General features: G+C 37.7%; 1 protein-coding gene and 1 long non-coding RNA gene across 24 annotated transcripts in view; one reads left to right on the forward strand and one right to left on the reverse strand.

Moving 5' to 3' along the window:
- LOC134480205 (uncharacterized) overlaps positions 1–24,413 on the forward strand; it is a 31,399-nt gene extending 6,986 nt beyond the window's left edge. The window contains exon 2 of the long non-coding RNA XR_010054432.1: positions 1,509–24,413. This is a non-coding gene — a long non-coding RNA (uncharacterized LOC134480205). The remainder of the gene's footprint in view (positions 1–1,508) is intronic.
- The window catches only part of Tcf12 (transcription factor 12), a 311,137-nt gene that overhangs the window by 44,591 nt on the left and 241,206 nt on the right, over positions 1–25,340 (reverse strand). For 7 of the 23 annotated variants that reach the window (XM_006243354.4, XM_006243353.4, XM_063264982.1 and 4 more), the window contains exon 1: positions 9,305–9,475. In XM_006243354.4, coding sequence (XP_006243416.1) covers positions 9,305–9,475 — 171 coding nt within the window. 23 annotated transcript variants of the gene reach the window in all.

The following is a 25,340-nucleotide window of genomic DNA, read 5'->3' on the forward strand; positions in this document are numbered from 1 at the left end:
AAAAGCACATGCTTTCCATAGTAGTAAGGGATCAGCCAGGGTTCAGAGCACACAGCTTAGTGGTAGAGCCTAGCAAATGAGGCCCTGGGGCTTGGTACTGATTCTTATGCCAAGGTTACAATGGGAGCAACTAGAAAACAATTACAAAAACTATCAACTATATATTCACAAGCTATCACAATTTATTCTTCTTGAAAGGCATTAACCATACAGATTTCAAGTCTTCCTGAGGCTTGAATTTCTCATCAGTAAGGTGGCTCTATCCTATACCTCAAAGGGGAAGATAAGATGAAGTCACGTCTGTAATCGGATGTTTAGCACTGTGCTTCTGAAATGCAGTAAGCAGCCAGTGAGATGCAGCTAACACACTATACTCCTACCATCCCAAGAGAAGGTAGTCCACTTCAGTACTGCTACTGGTCAGTTTCTAATGACATCTGTCACAAGTTTTGTGATAGTTGACGCTACTCATAGGAGTGCAGCCTGTTGTACATAAAAGAAACACACACTTGTGGCCCCTGAAAAGTTTGGGAGAAGCTATGTTCTTAGAAATTATACACAAAGTCTTGACTGAGAGTGTGACACATGTATGTATTTAACCTAATTTTCTGGTTTAAACCTATTTCATGAAAGATTATATTAGGGGCTGGATGTGATGGCACAGTAGTTAAAAGCAGGGGATGCAGATTCTGTCCCCAGCATCCATATGGCGGCTGGTAATGATCCATAATTCCAGTTCCAGATGTGTGTGTGTGTGTGTGTGTGTGTGTGTGTGTGTGTGTGTGTGTGAGAGAGAGAGAGAGAGAGAGAGAGAGAGAGAGAGAGAGAGAGAGAGAACTTTCTTCAGGAAAATAATCTAACTATATTCTTAAATTTCTTTTCCTGGCATGGTGGTTCACATCTGCCATCTCAAGACTGGGGAGGCTGAGGCAGGAGAACTTCCATAAGTCCAAGGCTAGCTCTAGCTACATAGCAAATTCAAGGCTACTTTAGGGTACAGAGTGAGATCCATTTTAAATAAGTAAATCAGTAAGCAAGCAAACAAACTCAATGAAGTTTCAGTTCCTAATCTTAGCATTACTGGATATTCTTGCCCTTCTCTGTATGGAACTCCCCAAGACAAGGAGAGTAAGTGTCTAGCCTTTGCTGGAAATACAAACCAGAATCAAATGCAGAAGACAGTAGAACACATGCTTTTCCTTACACATTGTCAGAAATAAGTCTCTACTTCAATTCTACTAAATAAAATTCAAGTTACAGTACAAAGTATCATGTAAACCCCACACCTGAGAATTAAAAAAAAAAAATCCAGTTTTGATGTGTCACTTCATGCAACAAAAAGATGTATATTATTTATCACCTTAAATTTCAAAATAACTTGCTGATTTATATTTGTCTTTGGTACCTTCAGCTCCTTGTATGTCAGATACGATGTACTTATTATTCAAAACTTTTTTAAGTTTGCTTTTATGACAACAATAAAGAGAAATATCTACTTCGATCCACAGACTTCTGCTAAATAAAGAATAATGGCTATTACATGAATGAGGAAACTAAGGTAAGTAAATCAAATCAGAGGAAACCACATACATACTGACCTGCACGAAGGCTCCTAAGGGGAATGAGAAAATGAGGGTGAGACCTCATATTACAGGCAAAGTTTGGTTTTTGTAGAGAAAAAAAATTCTGAACATAAAAGCTTTACAAGATAAAGCTGAACAGAATGACACACACCTTTAATCCCAATGCTGAATTTGAGGCTAACCTGGTCTACAGAACAAGTTCCAGAACAGCCAGGGGTATATAGAGAAATTCTGTCTTGAAAAAAAACAAACAAAAAATCCAAACACTCTCCTCCCCCACAAAGGAAGAGACCTTACAAATGAAGACAGTAAATAAATCTCTAAGCAGCTTTACTGTTTATACACGAGTACAAGTTCAGTTTTTCATGACAGAAACAGTTTGCAGTCTGTGGCTCTAAAAGGCCCTCTGGCACTGTTCTAACTCTGCTTTTGGTATCTCAGCCATGGCTCGCAAAACACAGATGCAGAGCTACGGACCGGCAGTTGTGCCAGTCTCAGTTCAGATCAAAGCACAACTGATGTGGTCAGGGAGTTTATTGGCTCCAGATGTGTGGAACAGTCAGCCAATTCTACAAAAAGAGCAAGTCTTCCTTCGTCACAATCAGTACCGGCTACAAATTAAAACCAGGCTGCTTATATCATCCAATCACCTGTACACAGATGCCAATTTTTTTTATTCTAGTTAATGATACATTTAAATCTCAAGGATGATTCTGAAGCACAACAAACAGCCTTAAAATTAAGAGACAGGAGTGAATACTTACACTTTAAGATGATTAAAATCTACCAGGAGTCAACTATTTAAAAATAATAGAGGGAAAGACAACTAGATATCTTAAGATGTTCTATTTAATTTCTACATAGGAATTTGCTTAGAGTTCCAGCTTCAGTTTCAGAAAGTCAGGCACGGCCAGCTACTGCAGAAATGCCACTTTGCCTTTAAGGAAGGTAGAAGGGCACTATTGTGGTATCTGCTCAACAGACACTCCTAAGTCAGACCACAACTGAAGTCATATCATACTTCTTTCCATCATCAGCAAGTCTGGTTGACAAGAACAAATTCTTTACCAGTATCTTGAATGTTCTCATACTGTGCAACCCAGGGTAATTTAAAAAGACAGTGTAGCACACTTCAGGGATATTTACAGTAGTGACTATGCAATTATGTTCAAAATATTTTACTTTGCAACCAACTGTAGCAAAATTGGCAAAGACAGATTCCTCCCGATCTTGGATGCTTCAGTTTAGACATATGAAGGACCCTCAGATTTGGTGCAGAGAACTCTGAAGCTCTAAAGGTTGGCATTGTGCACTACATCTTTTTTCAATGCACCCCTTTTGTAATTATTATTGGCAACAGTACTGTACAACAAGGAAGCATAATCAGTGTGGCAATTACTGAGAAAAGATGCAAAACACACACACACACACACACACACACACACACACACACACACACGCACGCACACACCCCAGAAGCTTTAGCTAAAAAGATAAATAAGTCCATATTCTGATGACTGATACTCTGAATAGCTCAAAAGATAAGGAGGGAGACTTTTCGTTAGAGTGAGTGACTATTGCTTACAGGACCTTTCCCCAGAATAAAAGAAGACCTTCAGGTGATAAGAAAATGCTGTCCTATGTGCCATGCAATGCAGCAGCCATTATCCAGTGGCCACCTGAGATGTAGATTGTACAAAGAAAAAATGGAATTTTAATTTTATTTTCTTAATTTAAACTGCCACACATGGCTAACAGTCCTTTACCCAGATGTTTAGACCTACATAAAAAACTTTGAAAGAAGTACTTTGAAATTGTATATACTCCAAGGCCTATAAAAGACAGTCCAAATTCTCAAAATATTTTGAAAATTGTCATGTAATTTGGAATAAAGAAGCACGGATGCTGGGAGTGTGGTAAGTGGCAGGCACGTCCCTAAGCATGCCGGAGGCCTAGGCTGCATCAGTACTTGCAGGCGCAGAGAAGTATACGCGTTTCTTTCTGAACACCAAGTGTAGAGTCCTATTGGCTCTTTTGCCTGGGTGGTTTGAATAACAGTTCTCTTTAAGCTTCCATCAGTATACTCAATATCATTAAAAATTTTTAAATATGCTAACACAAACCACTAATATGTGAACATTCTAGACTAGTAACAAATTATTTTCAGTACAATTCATGACAATTTCTAAAAATAGAAAATAAAAAGAATTATTTGGCTAATTTATTACCAGTTTGAAAATAAAAACATTATATTCAGAAATAACCACTTGAGTTATCTTGATGACGTATGCAATTTAGTACATCTCCACTAGTACAAATACAAATTTTTATAAAATCTAGCTGGACACGTAAAACCTAAAAAAGAGAAAGAAAGTCCAGATCAAAAGAAGAAGGAAAATCCCAACCTAACCGAAACCCTGTATTAAAGCCATATATAAATCTCGGGGAGTATAATGTAAAACACTCATACTTATGCCAGCACTCCAGGGCTTCCAAAGGAAAAAAATGAGGCAATTCTTAGACACATTGACTTTTCAATTAAGTTACTGCTGATTAACTTACATAAGTTAACACACATTAGTACACAACAAAGAGTTTCCACTTTCTAATTTTTAAGATCTGAATTTTGTAAAAGGAGACTGTTGAATAAATAAAATTTTGGCATTAAAAATTATATTCCAACAAGTGCCAGACAGTAGAGGATGTGTCACATCTTTGAAAACACAGATTCTTCTCACTACTTTGGGTCCAGTATTTGTATACATATGCATCTACATGTACTACAGGACACAAACAAACAAACCAACAAACAAACAAACAAACCTTTAATTGATTTGTGAAGCAGAAATTCAGGTCTTCCTACTCTTCTTTGTTTCCTCTCTAATCAAAGTTAAATATGACCTCAAAGGAAACTACATAAAACTGTTAAAGTAAACTTATGAGTGTCAGTTTAACTGGATTTGACAAATAGCTTAATATTTTTAGTATTTTGATAGAACATTAAAATGGTAAATTTTGCAATAAAGTCCAATCTGTTGTTAGAGTTTTATGGATAGTTGCACAGGTGCCACGCTCAGAGCATTAGGAAGCGATGTGAAGAAAGTGCAGGAACAGCTGGACCCACCTAAGACCCTTCCTCCTGTCAGCCAGCTGCTAAGGCACACTAAGATTCTGTAAGTGGGGGAAATAGGCTTTACTTTCTAAGTTTCCCCTGTCTTTCCACCAAATCTCCAGAGACATGTCTAGGTTGTAGAAACTTGTAAAAACTTTCCTCTCTAGGATAATTGGTATTTATAGTTTTCAGTGCCTTGGAACAATGGTTTGTTGTTTTTCAAGACAGGGTTTCTCTGTGTAGCCCTGGCTGTCCAGGAATTTACTCTGTAGATCAGGTTGGCCTCAAAATCCGAGATCCACTTGCCTCAGCCTCCAGAGTGCTGGGATTAAACCATCACCACCTGGTTCAGAAGGAACGTTTTAATATTCCCGCTTTTAATTGTGATGAAATTTTCCCCAAATTAAATGAGGCAGAGCTTGAAAATTAATTTTCATCAAATATACATTTCACCTGTCTAATATATGCAACTATTTTCCAAATAATCACATTTTTTCTTTTTCTTCAGAAAATAGCCTTTTAAAAGAAGAACTTGGTCTTTACTTTCTAAGGTAATATGCTGAACAGTGTTTATTACCTTACAATTATCTACATGAAAAATATTACTAGATGAGCGAGAAGCCTCTGGTCCCTTTCCAATACATTCATGGACAGGCAGAAAGGAATGTTTACTTATGCCAAAACCACAAATAAGGCAAACTGTGGACAATCACCTTTCCTAACAAGGCCTATGGTTTTAATTCACAGATATCTGCAATGAGTTGGATCAAAGAAAAAGAAAAAAAAACCCTCAATTTCCTTGGTTTATATATTAGTCTTAGCCCCATCCCCCCAATTTATGCAAATGTTCTTATCATTCAATGCCTTTAGCATAACTTGTTCAGAAAATTTCTGTATGACTCCCTGCTTCCATCATAAAAATGTTACACTTAACATGCTGGGTCCACAGATGGTCTGCACATTTGAATTTATTATACTGTCTTCTTTTACAGAAACTAAATACTAAATTCTCCAAAAGAACATAGCTTCAACTTTATATACTTTCACATTTGTGTGTGTGTGTGTGTGTGTGAGTGTGTGTGTGTGTGCGCACGCACTTTTATTGATGGTCAATGAAATACTCATTTGAAAAATAAGTCTTATAATAATTTACAATGTAATATAAATTCATTGCCATTCTAGTTTTTATGAAAAAACACAGCATGACACAGAGAGACCAAACTATGACTAAACTTATTTTTAATATAATAAATTATATTAGAAAAGGGAATCAGACAGTTTAAGTTCTCACGCTTTTAACATCTCTAACAGTTAACAGGTGTTTTAAACAAAAACTGAAAATTCCTGCTTGACTGGGCTAAGGTAGATATCACTGGTAAAGTGTTTGCCACCCATATTTGGGGCTCTGGGTTCTCTCTCCAGCCATACACCGACAGATAGAGACAGAGACACACATACAGTCAGATAGACACAGAGACATACAGCTACACAAACACACCCACATACACCCCACACACAGTTTGAGAAACCACACCCATAAGAATTAAGACAATTAGCATTATGATCAGACATTTAATGTATCTGTGAAGGTGCTCTAGTGTTTTTCTTGTTCTACTTGCTATGCATTACAGACACAAGTGGTAACAAGGATTCTTTGAGTTCACTGTGGAGACAAACGCACTCCTGTGACATAAAAGAAAAGACTTATCCTGGAGAACAAATTAGACTCAAACTCAGAACTTAATATCTCATTGTCCTTATTTATGAAATGAGGCTCACAGTATTTAAATGAAGACAGCTTTTTGACTGAAAGGAGTCAGACACAAACTTCTTCATGCCTGGAATGGCCTACACAAGAAGTTCAGCATTCAGAATGTGATTTGAGGCTTACTTTTGTCCTGTCTTTCATTGCTTTAAATAATTTGAAAGTTTGAGGTATCTTTGGTTTATGGTACCTTGAACCATTTAACCAACTAAATAATGATAATAAAAAAAATAATAAAAGAGGCTGCTCAGATTAGAGACAGGCTGAAATGCCAGTCTTAATGTTCCTGCAAGACGACATTTTTTGCTTAAAGAACATCATTTGTGTCAGTAAGTGACTAAATGCAGGCTAAATTCTTAAAAATGAAGCTTCAGACATTTACTATCCCTTGATGTTTTTTAAAATCTTAAAAAAAAGCATACTGTTCAAGAGTAGTTCTATTTCTCCAATTTAACATGGAGATTAATACTTTACAGTGCCCTGCACAGTACAGTCATACAAGTGACACAGGACATCTGTCTTCAAATAGTGAAAAAACAGTTAACATTTCTGGTTCTTCTGCACTTAACACATTAACTCTGCTATGTTCCCAACAATGTAACAATGTAACACACTTGACATCACAAGGTTCTTCCTTTCTGGCTAATCTCACTTTTCCTAGCATCTGACTGGGTTTATGAAAAAAAATCTCAAACCAACCAGGTACAGGGAACAGAACTGAAAACTTAAAATCAAATGCTGGGAAAGAAAAGGCACTGTGCTTCAGACCAGGACTGCTCAGTTTTTCTTGGAGCACCTGCTATGCCATGTAAACAATAAAATCAATGGGAATGCACTAGCATTTAAAATACTAATGTTCTATATATTATCTTAAATCAATGAAATAGAACTAATTAATAACCTTAAGCTTACCACCAAAATTACACAAAAATCCATTAGAGTCAAAATATTAATAGTTTTACTTTTTTACATGAAAACCTAGTGGGCTAGTACTTTCTAATAGATACCATTATGATGATGTAGTCACATACACTTTAGACAGCATAATTACACATTAAATAGTGCTCTTACTGTAGAAAACGATATTAGGGATGTGTTTCATAATTTCAATAAAATTCTTGTAATTATTAGAGAATAACCATGTATAAAACTAAGATGCATAGACTCTCGTGACATAGGACTGAAACAATATGACTGCCTTATATATTCTCCAAGAACATATAGGTCACCTTTGATCTATGTTAGGCACAGGGCTATCAATTTTCAAGCCATACATCTCTACTATACCAAGTATGTCATGTCTTATAAACTTGCAAATGCTTAACTGTTCCACTGCCCCTCTCAGTGAAGAACAAAGAGATGCATGCCTATGGCAGTGACCTGAGCACGGGGATCTTAGAAAGTGAACGTCACTGAATTTACATGTGTGTATGCTCACACACCTACATGCCATCTTTAACAGACTTCTTTTAATTGGAATTGGACAAAAAGGGGTTTGGGTATTCTTTTTATTATATTTTTATATTTGAAAGGCAGCTGACAAAAAAAACCTATTAGCGAGAAAGTAATGTGGCTTGCCCACTTAAATCTACTTCTTATATTCTCCACAGGTCTTGACTACAAGAAGCTTGAATATATATTTCCAGTGAGCTTAGTATCTTTTTGGCCTATCATCTACTAATAAACCTTACTCAAAAGTCCACAATTAACCCACTAGATGGATCCAAAGTACAGAAGCAGTAAACAGATGAAACAACCCCTTCTACCAGTTATCACTGGCCTTCCAACAGCACATGCTGCTTTTAAACACTTTCAAGTGGCAAAAAAGGAAAGAGTGAATACACCAAACTCTATACTCTTTTAGAAAAATGTAATTAGTTCTCAAAAATTAAAATGCTAATACTTAAAATGCCTTTCCACAAAAATCACTGAAGCTACAACAAATGCATTTTTCCTAAAATGTGAGAGAACCAGAACAAAGCTGAGGATGCAGCTTCTAAGCCACAGTCAGGTGAGCACTCAGCAGGGTCGGTAACGCTTTGCAATGTGTATCAGACATTTCACAATGGTAACTCTCTCTGAATCGCTCAGGATACTTTTTACAATATACAAAATTCCTATTTCTTTTAAAGATTGATTTTCAAAAATACACTAAGTAGTTAACACTGAGTAATTAAAAAAAAGATTATTCTTGCTTAGCAATACAGAAAACTATATAATACCTAAAAATGGGTTATAAATGGACTAGGACTATATTATTTGAAAATGTTGAAACACATTTTTAAAAAAATAGTGATTTGTGTTATAAATCTCCACAGGGTCAGAATTCTAACATGATTAGAAACAGATGGTATCCCAGGAAAGTAAGGCTGGACCTGAAACTCCAAACAGGAAACACGGCCCTCGATAGCTGACTGCTTCCCTAATCATTCCCAGAGCTTCATACTTGTTCTTTTTATGAATGCCCAGGATGACTTTCATCTTTCCCATCCATCTACAAAGCATCACACAATACTCAATATGTTTATGTCCTTATGTATAAATTATGTTTGTAATATATGAGAATGTAAAAATAAGTACTTTCAAGCTTATGCTAGAAATACTAAACTAAAAAGAACTCAAATTCAAGTATATACTAATTAAAAGCCAACAACTACTAAGCTGCTGGAGTCACTATTTCAAGTAACTGTTAAAGATAGGACTTCAATGACACAAATAAATATACAATCTAACTTATGGTAAAAGAATAAAACCTGCACAGATTTTACTCAAGTGCAGAAAAATCGCACTACTTTTCATTAAATAAGTCAGTAAGGCACTGTATGAAGAAAGAAAAAGGCTTACCGTTTTCCCATTGTAGTAATACATCAAAGAATTGCTGCCCATCCCAGGGACAGGATAAGCACAATACATGTTGATTTTGAAACTGTTATTTGCAGCTGACGCACACAGCTTCTCTCCAACACATATACCCACACAGGCAGCACAAGCCCTTAGTACTGTGCATTCACACATGGAACTACTCAAAAGGAACTTATGCAAAATAGGACTGAACCAACTCACAGAGCAGAGGGAGGGTTTATGCTGTAATCAACTTCTTTCAATTTCCACCAAATCCTTGCATTGGTGGAGGATACCAAATAGACAAACTCTGGAGTGCTGAAATAAATATACCAAAGCCACACACTGTATCTAAATAAAAAGAAACACTGTATCCTAAACGCAAATGTACCAAAGAATGACCAATTTACACACACACACACACACACACACACACACACACACACACACACACACACACACACACGGACGAGAGAGAGAGAGAGAGAGAGAGAGAGAGAGAGAGAGAGAGAGAGAGAGAGAGAGAGAGAGAAGAGAGACCGAGACTGACCAATCTTCAGCTAATCTGTTTTTAGTTTGAATTAAATTAAAGCACTTGTGAAAGGAAGCCTTGCTTGCTACACCTCCAGCAACATTACCATCTGGCATGTTCTAAAGTTGCTTTCAACTCTGATAAACACATGATCAAGCAATCAGGAACTGGAAACACTGAATCACACAGGACAAGGAGGATCCAGACAGTTAAGCCTTGTTCAAAATTACTTCCTGGAGAAAGTGGACCATCATTTAAGTACCATTTCACTGACTAGAACTACTGTGTTTTAGAATTTTTGTTGTTGTTGTTGTTGTTGTTGTTTGTTTTTGTTACATTGTGAAAAAATATTTTTTAAATAGAAATTCTCTTCAAAATAAATTACCCATGCTTAAAATGACATTCTTAAAAAGGGAAAGTTCAATGAATATAGAAGTTTGTTTATAAAGTTCCTTGGATTTCTCATTACAACACTAATGAATAATTTACAAAAGAATGCACCCTTTAGGACATCTAGTATGTAATAAGCAATTTGGTGATGGAAAAGGAAAAAGTGTTATTATTTAACGATTGAAAAGCTGGTGAGCGTAGTGATAAAATGTACATTCTAGCTAGTAAAGTTACTAGAAGTCTCTCCTTATTCCTATGGAAGTTATTTATAGTTACATATTCATGTTAAAACATTTCTTAGAAAAATGTCTGATTTTTCTAGCTCATTATACTGTAAAATCAAAACATGAATCTTTGTCTCTATGTTTCGCCCAGACACAATTTACTATCTACAACGTTCTCACAGTTTATCACTTGGGTAGATTCTAAACCAGAAAAAACAGAGTAACAACCTTTATTTTTTTCATTACTCACATCAAACCCTCTTTGTACTATTTCTTCCCTCTGTGCTTCAAAGATAACAGCAGGACTGTGCAAAGGGACACATCACTTTTTTAAAAGACACTTTTCATGAGGCAGAAATCCACTGAAATATTCTATGACTAGTCTGTAAGAGACAAAAACCGAACCAATCAAACAAACAAAAACCCCAAACAAACACCATTCTTAGGAAACATACTGATTGAGTCACAGCAATAAAACAGCACCAGGCAATAAGGCCGACTAACACAGGATTCAAAAGCTGAGCGCATCAGGCCAACAATGAGAGCTCCCCACTCTCCCCAGATAGAGAAAAGGGCTAGCAGCAGCTGCAAAAGAACATCACTGCACAGCAGCTATTAAATGCCAGTCTGCAGAGCACAAGAAACTTCCTCCCTCCTGAGAGACCACAAAGGCCTGCTTCAGCCCTTGGAGAACTGTGTGAAAAGCTTTGATTTACAATTAACAATGCCATGTCTTAAAACCTTTCAAGTAAATTTTAGTCTTTCATAGACAAGTTGTTCTCTTTTGACAGGATAACTAAACTGAAAAAAAAATCAATCTAAGATAAAATTTCTCTTTTCTATTAATTACTAAAAAAACACCATACTTTTCAATAGTAATCATGGGAGAATAAGGAGAAGAGGAAAGCCACAATACACTGACAACTTTCAGTTATTTTCTTTTGTACCTGAAATAACTTTTTCATGAGTAAGAAAAGAAAAGCCTGCAACAGTTAAGCTCAACAGAGAAAGTGCTTGCTAGCTTTGCTGGTAAAACAAGCAGTATAATGTAAATCCTCTATGCAACCATGGGCTATCACAACATATGGAAACAGAATTCCCTCCCCAGCTTTTATTTTAGAGGCAAGAATGCAATATGATGAGGGCAACAATGAAGCCAACAAAAAAAACTCAAAGTAAAACCAAACAAATTTATTTTAGAGGGGGTGCTATAAAATCAACAACTGGTTAAGATTTACTGTTCAGTTTAAACACAGAACGGAGGGCTGAAGAGATGCTCAGCAGTTAAGAGCACTGACTGCTCTTCCAGAGGTCCTGAGTTCAATTCTTAGCAACAACATGGTGGCTCACAGCCATCTGTCATGGGGTCTGATGCCCTCTTCTGGTGTGCCTGAACACAGCTACAGTATAGTCATACTAAAATAAAGCCTCCCACCCAAGCCAGGTAGACTTCCTCTCTCATGAAGCACCAGATATACAACTATCTAAATTGAGAGGAGGTCCTCTCACACCTGAGCATGTCTGTATAATAATGTTAATAAATTCTTCCCCCAAACCATAAAATCATGGAGAAAATCAATGGGAATTTATATAGACCCCTCACCCCATTCTACCTTCCTGCTAGAGCAAGGGCTTTTACATTTGTCATTCTCAAGCACCATCTTTGAAAGTGCACCTTACCTGAAGAAAATGGCAACTGGTTAATATGAGTAATCATTTTCTTTGCCACAATTATTAGTTTTCTTCTACGACAAGGTCTTTTTTTCTATTAAAAACCAAAACCAAAACCAGCCAACAAAATCCCCGGTTTATGCAACAGCTGCAGCTCCTTTCTCTGGGCAACTCATCTTACAGGGAATGCTTCTAGCCCATCAAGTGCTGCGCTGCTCAATGAGCTTGTTTCATATCTTTGCTTTTTTTTTTTTTTTCTTAAAGGAACATGTCAGGGGTTAATCTTATGACTCGGTCTGACAAAACGAGTCAGCTGGAGACAGTGCCAATTTTCAAGACTGATTTCAGGCAGACCTGTCGCCTGCACAGTTCTGCACTGTTAGGAATTCTTCATCCTGACTTGTTTCTATCCACAATGCTGCAGAAGAACTTAGGTCATGATCAGACTTAATATTCACAACATTTAGTCTAACAACCTAAAATAACTCACATGTTATCACAAGATGGGAAGCCCCGAGCACACAGGCAGCATGATGAATGACAGAGACCCTAAAAAGACTGTGACTCGGAGCCACACAGCTTTGATTAGCAAACCCAAGATTCCCAGCTTAAGGTTTATTGCCTTTCTCCATTAAAAAAAAAGTTGTTGCTATTATAATATTCATAAGGCAGAGGCCTAAACTAGGTAAGTAAATGGTTTACCTCTTTTCTGAAGATGTAGGAAAAAAGTGTTTTCAGTTAAGTCAACTATGCTAAAAACTGTTCTGGAAATTTCAAATTCCAGGCTTCTCTATAAAAGTCTCTTTGTATTTTGTTTGTTTTTTTTTTTCCTTCATTTTCTGTTGATTCAAAATAGATATTCCTTGGCAAGACAGGCAAAATTAAATGAAATTTTGTTTTGCGTTTTTTAGTCTTCATCTTCATTTGTTCATCTTCACTTCTGGTATTTGAATCAAAACAAGGGTCATATCTCATTAAAAACATATTTGTTAATTTATCCTTAAGCAAGAATGCTTCAAGTAACATAAAATTCTACAGTGTTCCAAAGAAAATTTTAATTAAAAGACAGTGAACAGTTAATCTCATTGTATATTCTTCTAAGCAAGCCACATTCCACTATCGGAAGAAAACCATCTAACCTGGCTTGAAAAGTAAATCTAAACATGCTACAAATAATTCTTCATAAAAAGTTGACATCATTTCTAAGAAAAGTAGTCCCTAGAGGGTAGAATTTAAGGTAATGAAAGCATATGTAAAAGTTAACACAAGTTCAATAATCCTTGAAGGATGAAATTCAGTAAATTACAAATTATTGAATCCAAGGCAGGTCAGGATGAAAAGAGATGCAGGAGGTTAAACATGGACACTCCCCACTGTGGTGGCATATACCTATAGTCTCAGCCCTCAAGAGGCTGAGGCAGTCAGACTGCTGTGTGAAGATGGCCTGGCTAAGCCATAGCTCTTATCTCAGAAACAAGGAGGAGCAGAATCTGCAAGTGCACAAATTCAAATGAAAGCCATCTCCCAGAAGAAAGGAATTGAGAGACCCAGTGTCCTAAATTTGCAGAATTTGAGGCAGTATTGTTAAGTCAGGCATATAACAAGACACCCACATTTCAGATTTTTTTATCTGTAATTTTTGTAGTATGTGCTACTTTACAACAAACAAATCAAAGAAAGGAACTGAATGAAGATGCTGCTTCCCAGTCCGTATACTTCACACTCTAAAACGCTTCAACAAACAAAGACAAGAATATAAAAATCCAGTGAAATAGTTCACCCTTTAACCCCATTACTGATGACTGCTCTACATTAAAGACAACAGCTATTTGATCTGAAATCATAGTGATCTTGTAACCACTCTTTAAAAAAAAAATCACTGACCTAAGCTTGTGACCTTTATTTTGGTAATTCCCCATGAACAAATTTTTCCATCTAAGTCTTAATAATGAAGATAAAGATTTTAACCAAAATCTAACAACTGTGCTCTACACTAGTGCACATCATTTGGATGCGGGAGATGTGGCTGAGTGTGTGCTCAGTCTGCCCACAGTCCTGGTTTGGCCTCTCATGTCATCAGCAAAACAAAACAAAACAAAACAAGTGACTCCGTCTTAAAATCATTACTTAGCACAGAGCAAAGACACATGAGAAAGCTCATCTAGATGGAATAGCAAGGTTTTTATTGCTTCTTTACAAAATCTCAAAATCTAATTTAAAATCTAGAAATATTTCATGATTAACAAAATAGAAAATATCCACCTTTATAGTTAACAGAAACCAATTAAATAGCCTGTACTTTGTGGGGGTAGGGGCAAGAATACTTGTTTAATTTCTCTTTGAAAATTCCCACGACTCTACGGAGAATGTGTAAGAGCTGTCCAGTCTTCTGGAGAAGCATGCAGGCTGTCCAATAGGACTCCTATGGCAGACACCTATAGAGGTGTCAGGCCACTTCTATGGTATTTCTTCCTCCAGTCCTCTATGAGGAACAGTTGCCACTACTGAATTCTCTCAGAGACAGAGCACAGGGTATATACTTCTTTGGATCACATGCCACCATGACAAGGCAGTTTTCTTTAAAATGTTAAAATGGGGGGTGAGGAGAGAAACACCCTCCCCTAACATTAATTAATAGTTCCTGGATCTGTTGGCTGTCCAGTTCTTTCACCACACGAATTGGAGATTTTTACTTCTCATTCATCACTTAAAATAATCTTGTATAGAGTTATATGTTGCAACTTGATAATTTTTCCAGAGAAGGCTCTATAATCATAAGACTGCCTACCAGTATATGTGCACACACATAAACAAAACCAAATGACAAGGACCCAGAGGTCTTACTACCCCAAAATATACCAGGACTTTTGAAAAGTGTTGAAGACTGGCACAAGGTTTTGAACTTGTTAAGCAATCTAAGAAAAACTATAGGCAAACGAAAGTTTCTTATGAAACATCCACAAAGGAGAGTGCAGACAGGTTTTAGACTTTTTTTTTTTAAGTCACAGAGTTTGTTTTTTCTAGGCACGCTTTTTCTTCTGGGCTGGTGAAACTTTAACAGAGGTAGAACACACCAGGATATTCTGTTATCTCCACATTTCTTTGTCTAGGTAGATCCCTCCATGATATGCAATCCACAGCTCCAAGCTTAAATACATTGAGTTATTTCTAGGTCATGATCTATTTTTTTTCAATAATGATTTATCTCTGAACAATTAACACTCAAGGAATAAAACAAGGCTAGCTTCTATTACCTGTACTAAAAGGAATTATACAGTTCCTAAATTTGTCTTATTTTAAAAAACAATTTCGTAGTTGCAAATTCTGCAGATTACTCTTTTGTTTTGTTTTGCTTTCGAGACATGGAGAAATGGCTTCTGCATCTCAAATGCTGGGATTAAAGGAGTGCACCACTACCACCAGGCAAAAGCTGCTGCTGCTGCTGCTTCTCCTTCTCCTCCTCCTCCTCCTCTTCTTTTTTTTGGGGGGGGGGGATGAGGGGAGAGTGGATGTTGTCTACTTTTTTTTTCTTTTTTTTCTTTTTTTTTTTCAGAGCTGGGGACCGAACCCAGGGCCTTGGGCTTGCTAGGCAAGCGCTCTACCACTGAGCTAAATCCCCAACCCCATGTTGTCTACTTTTAACAACATCCATCTAATACTTCGTTTTGAAAACACATCTGAGAAAGGTGAAATCAACAGGGAAGGGGATAAAAAACATATTAACGCTGTCTTTCAACACTGGGGAAAAAAATCAAGGGGCTACAGAGATGGCCCTGTGGTCAATGAGTACTTGCTGCTCTTCCAGAGGTCCCAGGTTTGATTCCTGGCACCTACATGGCAGCTCACAGTCATCTGTAACTCTAGTTCTAGGGGATCTGAAACCCTCTTCTGACCTCCACAGACACTACACATATTACACAGACATACACAAAGGCAAAATAACCATAAGTAAATCTTTTTAAAAAGTATAACAAACATTGTCTAATATTTATAATGATTTACCAGGAAATGAAGTCTGTAACTAAAAGAAGGAGCCCTACAGATAAACTTGGGGGAAAGAAACAAATTTTGATAAAAATCTGTTAAACTACTTGCTCTAGACTCTGAATCAGACGTGTGTGTACAAAAGCATTACATTCTCCCTACCACAGATCAAGATAGGTGGCATATGTCATAGAGAACTGTGGGCTATAACTTACAAAGCCAAAAAAAACACACACCAAAAAAAAAACCCCCAAACCAAAACAAACACAAACAAACAAACAAACAAACAAACAAACAAACCCTGCCTGAGGAACTAGGGCTCAGGTTTCAGCTGTCTTTTCAGAAAATGAAATTTCAGATCATTCCATTCAATTACTTCTTCAAAATCCAGGTATCAAATGATGCTGAAGATTTCCTAGCAATCTGACTAATTAAGCCTTTCCTAAGTTTAATATCTGTAATACCAGCACTCAAGAGGCAGAGGTGAGAGACGGCTATGACTTCAGGCCAGCCTGGACTACATAGTGAGACCCTCTTACTATGAGAGAGAGGGAGAGTCCAGCTAACCACCAACCACTTTCATGTTTTATCATCAACTGCACCCCCAAACTAGCAATTCTTGCTTTGAAAGACTTTTGTCTTAAATTCTTTCAGTCGCACTGAGTATGCTTCTCTGTTTAAAACAAAACTAGAGCCATATACTTGCCACCCAGACTTCTGATTAGAAGAGGAGTGAGGGACTGCTGCAGCAGTACATACACTAAAAAAGAAGAATGCAGAGATGATCACGATGGCACCTATGTAGGATGCTGTACATATTTATGCAGCTTGATAGAGCTTGCTCTTGTTGACTCAACTGTCTTAAGGAAAGAAACAGTGAAGCTGCCATGCTGAAGTAAACTGGCTATGTGTGCAAGACATGAGTCTACTTTCATTGCTAGAGTGCCTCTTTTCAATACATCGAGCTCCATAATTGCTAGGTATTCTGAAATATGTTAGATCTGGCCATATGCTCAGTTTCTGAAACCCAGATGTGGTAGTTTGAATAGGTTTAGAATGTTTGGTCATAGGGAGTGGCACTATTAGGAAGTGTGGCCTTACTGGAGTACATGTGGTCTTGGTGGAAGAAATACTGTGCTGATAGCTAGGTTCTTAGGTCTCCTATGCTGAAGGAGACCAGTGTGGAATCAGAGAACCGTCTCTTGGCTGCCTGAAGAAAACAATCCACTTCTGCTGCCTGTGGATCAAGATGTAGTTCCTCTAGCATCATGTCTGCCTGGACACTGTCATACTTCTACCATGATGGTAGTGCAGTGAACCTCTGAAAGTGTAAGCCAGTCACAATGACATGGTATTCCCTAGAAGAGTTGCCTTGATCATGGTGTGCGTTCATAGCACTAACACCAAACTAAGACACCAGAGTTGTTGCAGTTGATGTTCAGTGTCCACAGCAACCTCAAATCTTATTTTCATCATCATACCTACTAATAGTAAAATGAGAAAACGAAAAGAAAGCTTTACAGGAAATCAAAGATCCAGGAATCCCAGAACCACATTACAACTCCTGAGCTCTAAGATAAGCATCAAAAAAAAAAAAAAAAAAAAAAAAAAAAAAAAAAAAAAAAAAGCTCTGAACATAACAAGTGCTAACAACTGAGGTATAAGTGGTTACTGCCCTGTAATATGTAATATGTAATATGTAATATGCTCATTTAAAGTGATCATCTATCTTAAAAGTTATGGAGTATTTAGAAAAACAATGGAAGGCTGGCATCTTACCAACAGGTAAAAACTCTTACCCAACTTTGGTATTATTTACTCAGCAACAATTTTGACATCTTAATGTGCATTTATATGTAGGTTGGACATTAGATTAATTTAGTTCCCCTAGAAAATGAAAGATTTGTAGTCAAACCCTTGAAATAACTTCAGAAGACTCTTTAGAGAGATAGGTGAGAGCTGAGCTGACGAGAGACCCTGTCAAAGGAGTGGACTGTGGCTTCTTACCATCCTTTCACAAATGCGTGGGGCCTATAACACGATTCTTTATATGCTCTGGCTAGAAAATTTAGTAGAGCAGTAAAAGGGACTATGAAATGGATTATAAATGAAACATAGCTGCAATGAGCAAACGGCCTGAGAACTCACAGGATGAAGTCTAGGCAACACCACCATACCAACTTTAGAGTGTGACCTTGAGGATGTGTGCTTTCCTAACCTTGAAAGAGTTTATCTGTGGTACTATTGTTAAACTTGGATCATATAACTTCGACACACCACATTTTCTAACACTAGGACTCTATGCTGGAAATGAACTATACATCTCCTAATTCTCATGTATTTAAACTGAGAGTCTATGCTCACAAAAATGGAAATATCATTGGTAAACTTTGTCAAGCAAAGAATTATTTTTCTGATTAAAAAAAAAAAACAGAGAGCTTCCCCCTCATCTTACAGTATTTATAAGATTTAAGCATAGTTAATAGTCTATAATAAAAGGCTAGAATATGGCTACAGTTTTCCTTCTCTGAGGATATTTCAGAAAATCTTCTGTAGTTAGACCAACTTCATGACAATTAAGCAAGGTGCAGGAGGCAAGACAGCGACAGCCCTGCTGCTAATCAAGGATTTGCTAATTTATTTAGTATCTATTAGCGAATGGGGACAGAAAAAAAAAACCAAATTAAGCCACATTCCCACTTCATAAAATGTTGAAGGTAAAGAATAAACTGGATAAACTATTCAGAAAGTGTAGTAGGGAAGGAAGGAAGGAAGGAAGGAAGGAAGGAAGGAAGGAAGGAAGGAAGGAAGGAAGGAAGGAAGGAGTAGTGGGTGTATGTTGCCATTTTCTATAGGGTGGCAATGAGAGACCCCAATGATCAGAGAGAAAACCAGCCATGCAGGTACAGAGGACCCCATGGGAATAGTGGCAGAGAATCATAAATACACAGAAGGGCCTGAGGCTGGACCCAGGGAGGGGACGATGGCAGAAGAGGATGTGAGAGGAAGGAGGTAGGTCCTGAGGGTCTGCTAAGCCACTGTAAGGACTTTGGCTTAGTACTGATAAGCTACTCAGGATGTAAGGGAGAGGGGAGATGACTCAGAGAGTTAAGCAGGCTCCCTTCATGAAAGAAAGCACTGAAGGAAAACCACAAGACTAGCTGGGGAGAGGTACACTGATCTAAGACTAGCTGGGGAGAGGTACACTGATCTGAGACTAGCTGGGGAGAGGTACACCGATCTATGACTAGCTGGGGAGAGGTACACCGATCTGAGACTAGCTGGGGAGAGGTACACTGATCTGAGACTAGCTGGGGAGAGGTACACTGATCTGAGACTAGCTGGGGAGAGGTACACTGATCTGAGACTAGCTGGGGAGAGGTACACTGATCTGAGACTAGCTGGGGAGAGGTACACTGATCTGAGACTAGCTGGGGAGAGGTACACTGATCTGAGACTAGCTGGGGAGAGGTACACTGATCTGAGACTAGCTGGGGAGAGGTACACTGATCTGAGACTAGCTGGGGAGAGGTACACTGATCTGAGACTAGCTGGGGAGAGGTACACTGATCTGAGACTAGCTGGGGAGAGGTACACTGATCTGAGACTAGCTGGGGAGAGGTACACTGATCTGAGACTAGCTGGGGAGAGGTACACTGATCTGAGACTAGCTGGGGAGAGGTACACTGATCTGAGACTAGCTGGGGAGAGGTACACTGATCTGAGACTAGCTGGGGAGAGGTACACTGATCTGAGACTAGCTGGGGAGAGGTACACTGATCTAAGACTAGCTGGGGAGAGGTACACTGATCTGAGAAAGAGAGAAGGGAACTGGACAAAGATGGCACAGTGCAGGTACAGAAGGACGGTTAAATCTCAAGGGTATTTCAGTATGAGAAATAAGGTACTTTTTCCTCCTCTTTAGGAAAAAAAATGTCTCCTGTACTCTGGTTTCTACTAATGTTTTAGAAGAAAAGTCCTTACATCTTTGATGAGGTCAATCCTAAATCAATACAGAGCTGACACTGATGCCCGAATTACCTTTTCTGTTGTAAAAACATTGTTTTGGGTAAAATTTAACAGCATATTTTAGAAGACAAATTGGGAACAAAAGTTTGTTTCTTATATAAAGATAAAGAAAGCAAGTTAGCATATTTTCCATCATTTAGACAATCAGAGAAGGAAACTGAGAAGTACCATTTACAACAGGAAATCAACCAGTGTTCCTTTCTGGATGAGGAAGTAAATAGCTATACAGACATCATTTCCAGCCTCTTTGACTGAAATAATCTTCTGAGTAATATATACTCTATGACTAGAAGACAATGATTCAACAGGAAAATGTTCAGAGTTACTTCTCTTCACAGGTTCAACTTCTAACTCATGTCTTTTAAGTATAATCATCTTGAAGACGGGCCTATATTCTCCTTGTACTTGGCCTTCTTTTTGTTTGTTTATTTATTTTTTGAGATAGGGTTTCTCTATGTAGCTTTAGCTGTCCTGGAATTCCCTTTGTAGACCAGGATGATTTTGAACCCACAGAGGTGTGCTTCTGTCTCCCTAGTGTTGGGATTGAAGGCATGCCCCACCACTGCCCAGCTCATTTCAGAACACTTGAAATGACGTTAGCAGAAGGGTCTCACTGAAACCTAATAGGAAAGAGTTGGTAATTCTCAAATTCTTATTCCTCCAGAGGACCGGGGACTAAATACAGGGAATACTCTACCCCTGAGTGATATCCCTAACCTTGGTTTTTGAAAACCTTAAATATCTTTAATGATGCTGGGAGAAATAGCTGCTTATGATTCCAAACCAAACTTAAAACAACTCAAGTACAAATCAAAACATGAACTTTTATTTACTAATCAGAGTTTTAAAAGTTAAAAATCATGTAAGAACCATAAAAAATTCACCTACATTCATAAAGATTAACATTAAGAAAATGAAGTTTCCAGGCACAAACCTTCATGTTAAACGGCACTTAATTCCTACATGTTCTACTATCATACATACTTGCATAGAAAACAGACCACAGCACCCATCTTCAGCTTATGTTTTACCACCATGCTGGGCTAGAACAAAGATGATAACTGGAGTGTACACACATCTTTAATATCATCTGATGTAACACTTAAATCCCAGAACATTATAACTCTTGGTTATTAGCTTTACTGTGCTAGAGGTAAATGATTTTAGAAAGCATCTGACAGTACAATGAAAACTGGCTCTGTATCCAGGGCCTTGATGACAGAGACTGCCTTTGTATCCTTTGAGTCTAGTACAGGTCGACAACTTAGGGTTAGCAGGCCGCAAGTCTGATCTACCAACTATTCTGATCAAGTTTTACTGGAACCTGGCCTTGTCTGTTCATTTCCATACCGCCTGTAGCTACTTTCAATACTATTAACACAACAGTGTCGAGTAGTTTCAGCAGAGACCATTTATCCCCTTACCTCCATATTTACTGTACAACCCCTTTATAAAGAACTTTGAGTGATAAGTGCCTTTAATGCCAACATTGGGGCGAATGGGTAGGGACAGGAGCAGGGGCAAGGGTGACTCTTGAGTTTGAGGTCAGTCTAAGCTTCACAGTAAGGCCCTGTCTCAAGAAACAAAAAGAAAACCAAAAGAACCTTGATGCAGTATACTTGATGGAGTATATTTGATGCAGTATACTGGGGAATACTGAAATACACCCCTGAGCTCTGGACCCCTGCCCATCTCCTGCCTCCTTTCTCCAGTGAGAAAATTATAGGTATGTGCTACCTATGCCCAGCCAGACTTAGATTACTTTTTGAAGACTAATAAAATATTGTCAACACTAAAGTTATACTGGGTTAGATACTACAACAAATATAGTTGAAAAAGTAAAAAATCTGATAGGTGAATAGTTTAAAATGTTTGAAATCTGCTTTAAGACTATAACGTGTGGGAGGATTTAGAAACATTTTCAGAACTTAAAGTGTTTTTAAATGATTTAAAGATTACACACAAATCTACATGGCATACATTACAGGGAACAATTAACTTCCCAAGCACAATCAGTATTAGCTGAGCAAAGGTACGCATTTGTGACAACAAAGATCATACTCGACAGTGACATAGGACAGACACTTTTCCTGTCTTAGAGTAAAATCCGATCTCACTCATCCCTGATGGTAAAAACTTGAATTTTATGCTGCTTTATGTCTTTATTTTATATTAAAAAAAACCAAGCCTGTCATATCAGCAAAATTAAAAAAAGTAAAGAAACAACTTGGTTTTCTACTGATGGTTAATATGCTGACAGTGATATTAGGCTTTACGTGCATTTAAATAACTCAACAATGTATCTTCTAAAATCCATACACGTTGTACACAGAAAATGAATTGGCCACTCATTTACATCTGGTTTATAACAACTCAGGGATTCAAATTATGAGCAGCCGTAAAGTTCAATAAGCCTTATAAGCCACTTTCAGCAAGATGGTTTACAGGGTAAGGACATTTAACATGACAGCTGATCCAGGGACCCACATGATGGAAAGAGACACTCCCCTTACCCTCCACCAAATACCATGTAAATATGTTTAGAAAGCCGTCTCTGAATGAAATTGAGGCATATTTTTTGTTTAATAAAGAACATAGAGCTCAGAAAGAAACAATGTGACTGCAGGTGTGCAACCATACCAGGGCACAACTGGGGCCACAGAAGTGACAGAGTACTCCCCCCCCCCCCCCCCCCGCCTTCTCACTTTAAACCAGATCAAAGTTTTCTTGGCACTTCACAAAAGTCAACAACAGAGCTAAGTTAAAACCTATCATTCATACTGATACAATTCTGACACAGCTTCAATAGTGGGCACCATAAACATCAAAAGTGGTTGCTTTTCTTACTGACATACGAAACCTTTCAGTTAAACTGGGCAGTTGTACCCTTTACAGATCGATCTAACTGTATAGTCAGAGAATGAACTGGCCACTGCAGGAATTTTGTATTGGATCAGCCTTAAAACAGAGCTAACCTATGTGACAGGTGGAAATAAGACTCTTCCACACCTTCAATATGCCCTCTATGCTTGTTTGCTCAGAACTAGTAAGCAAATACCATGTTCAGTCCATGTTCAAGAGCTGCAGCTCTTCCTTGTGACGTTACACTGAGGTTGACACTGGCTTGTAAAGCTGTTTACTCCTCGTTAGCTATACTTACTGCCAGTCTTAGAGGTCTCAGGCAATTGTTTATGGCATGCTTCCTTGGCTTCCTAGTGATGCTCATGGAGCAGCCCATCAGGAGAATCACTCCCAGTTGTTGACCTTGTTATCTTCAAGGGGCTCTTTCTCTACAGTGCCAACCCCTGACAGGGATTTTGCTAGTTGAGAGAGCTAATCATTTTGTACTTCAGTTTCTCAAGTTAATAATTTTTACCAGCCCCAGAAAGAGCTGCTTGTCAACGCTCTTATTTAGAAGTCTTAGTCTAAATGTGTTTGGGACTTACTATTCCATTTCTTTGTAGTTCTTAGTCTTATTTATCCTATCTGATATTACAGAGCAATACACCAGCATTATGTATGGGTCTAGAAGCCTGTGTGGTTTGGGGCACCTCAGAATCTCTCCAACTAATTTGTGATGTTCATACATTTAAGCTTTAATGTTAATTCAAAATTCATATTAATTTTAAAAAGGTAGGCTGAAATGTCACTAGGAGGGAGTGAGCTTGCCTGCCATGTATGGGAATGGAGCCCTAGGTTTTGAACCCGAGCACTGGAAAAAGAAAATAACAATTTCTAACTAGGATTATTTTTGTTTGTTGCTGTTGTTTAATGTTTGAGAGTGTACCTTTCTGTCTACCTCTGGCTGGCCTGGTACTCACTATGTACCAACTCACAGCAGTTTTCCTATCTCAGCTTCCCGAAAGCTGGGTTAATGGGTGTGAACCACCATGACCAGTTATAATTACCAACCTTAAGTCCATAGGACTGCTTCAAAGCACGAAAATGTAGTCTAAACTACTCTGATTCATATTGGAAAATGAAGCTCCTTGGTTGAAAGAGGAGTTAGAAAACAAAACTTTTTAAATGGGGTATCAAAATACATTTTGAGAACTTACCTAAGAAATTATATTAACAGTTTTTGTGGGAAGATATACACGCTTTAAAATATAGAACAAAAGACAGTGTGACATTTGATCAAGAAAAAAACAATGTACCATTAGCCTATGATTAACCCTGTAAGCTAGTTATGTTAAAAAAAAAATCTAATAAGACATGCTGTTTTGATGCAGTTGAAGATGCACTTTTTTTTTTTTCTTTTTTTCGGAGCTGGGGACCGAAACCAGGGCCTTGTGCTTGCTAGGCAAGCGCTCTACCACTGAGCTAAATCCCCAACCCCAGATGCATGTTTTTAAATGTTATGGTACAGGACCAAGTTTAGGTATGTTGAAGAAGGCATTCCAGATTTATCTAAGTGTTGACTCTGGGACATATTTATAGTGAAATCTTGATTCCTACTTTCAAATTTTGTATCTTTTGTAGTATATAAAGATATTATTTACATTTGGAAGTACAAATACCAAGTTAAGAGACAGAATAACGAATAGACAGACTTTGTACATCTGACACTGCATTAGGGAAATTATAACAATGCTCAACCAAAAAAGGGGGAAAAATAAAGAAGAAATACAGCCCTGAGCTGTGAGAAAATAATAATGATCGGAATAAATCTAGGCAGAAGAAAGTGGTTCAGCAAATTTTCCTTCTCTTTGAATATTCTTTTCTACAAAAGAATGCTTTTGAACAATAAGACAACTGTAATTTAGCATCCACTGTATGCAGGCTCTTTTGAGCAATAAGGACAACTGTAGTTTAGCATGCATCCACTGTATGCCAGGCTCCTGCTTACATATAGTAGTGTGGTAATATAATTTGATTTGCTGTGATGTTTATCTCTTCACCTTCAAGTTTTTTCTTGTTCTTGAGCCACATATGGTAAACTGAGTTTTAAAAATTAAATTTAGGCTATAGTGGTAGAAATGAGAAAAAATGACAAAAGAGAATTCTGGATTATATCTGACATACTAGGTAAATATTTGGCACTGGATACTTTCCTAGTAACCTTTCAGACTGGCATTGTCATCTGTGACATGTGGCTTGGAAATGGAAAAAGTCCTTGCTGAGCATGTCTGAAGCCTTATGTTCAATCCCCAGGACCATAATAAACAAGTAAACCAAGCTTAAGTTTAAGGCTGAGGAAGATTCAGTG

This window comes from Rattus norvegicus, chromosome 8, assembly GCF_036323735.1.
Source record: "Rattus norvegicus strain BN/NHsdMcwi chromosome 8, GRCr8, whole genome shotgun sequence".
Taxonomy (NCBI): Eukaryota; Metazoa; Chordata; class Mammalia; order Rodentia; family Muridae; genus Rattus; species Rattus norvegicus.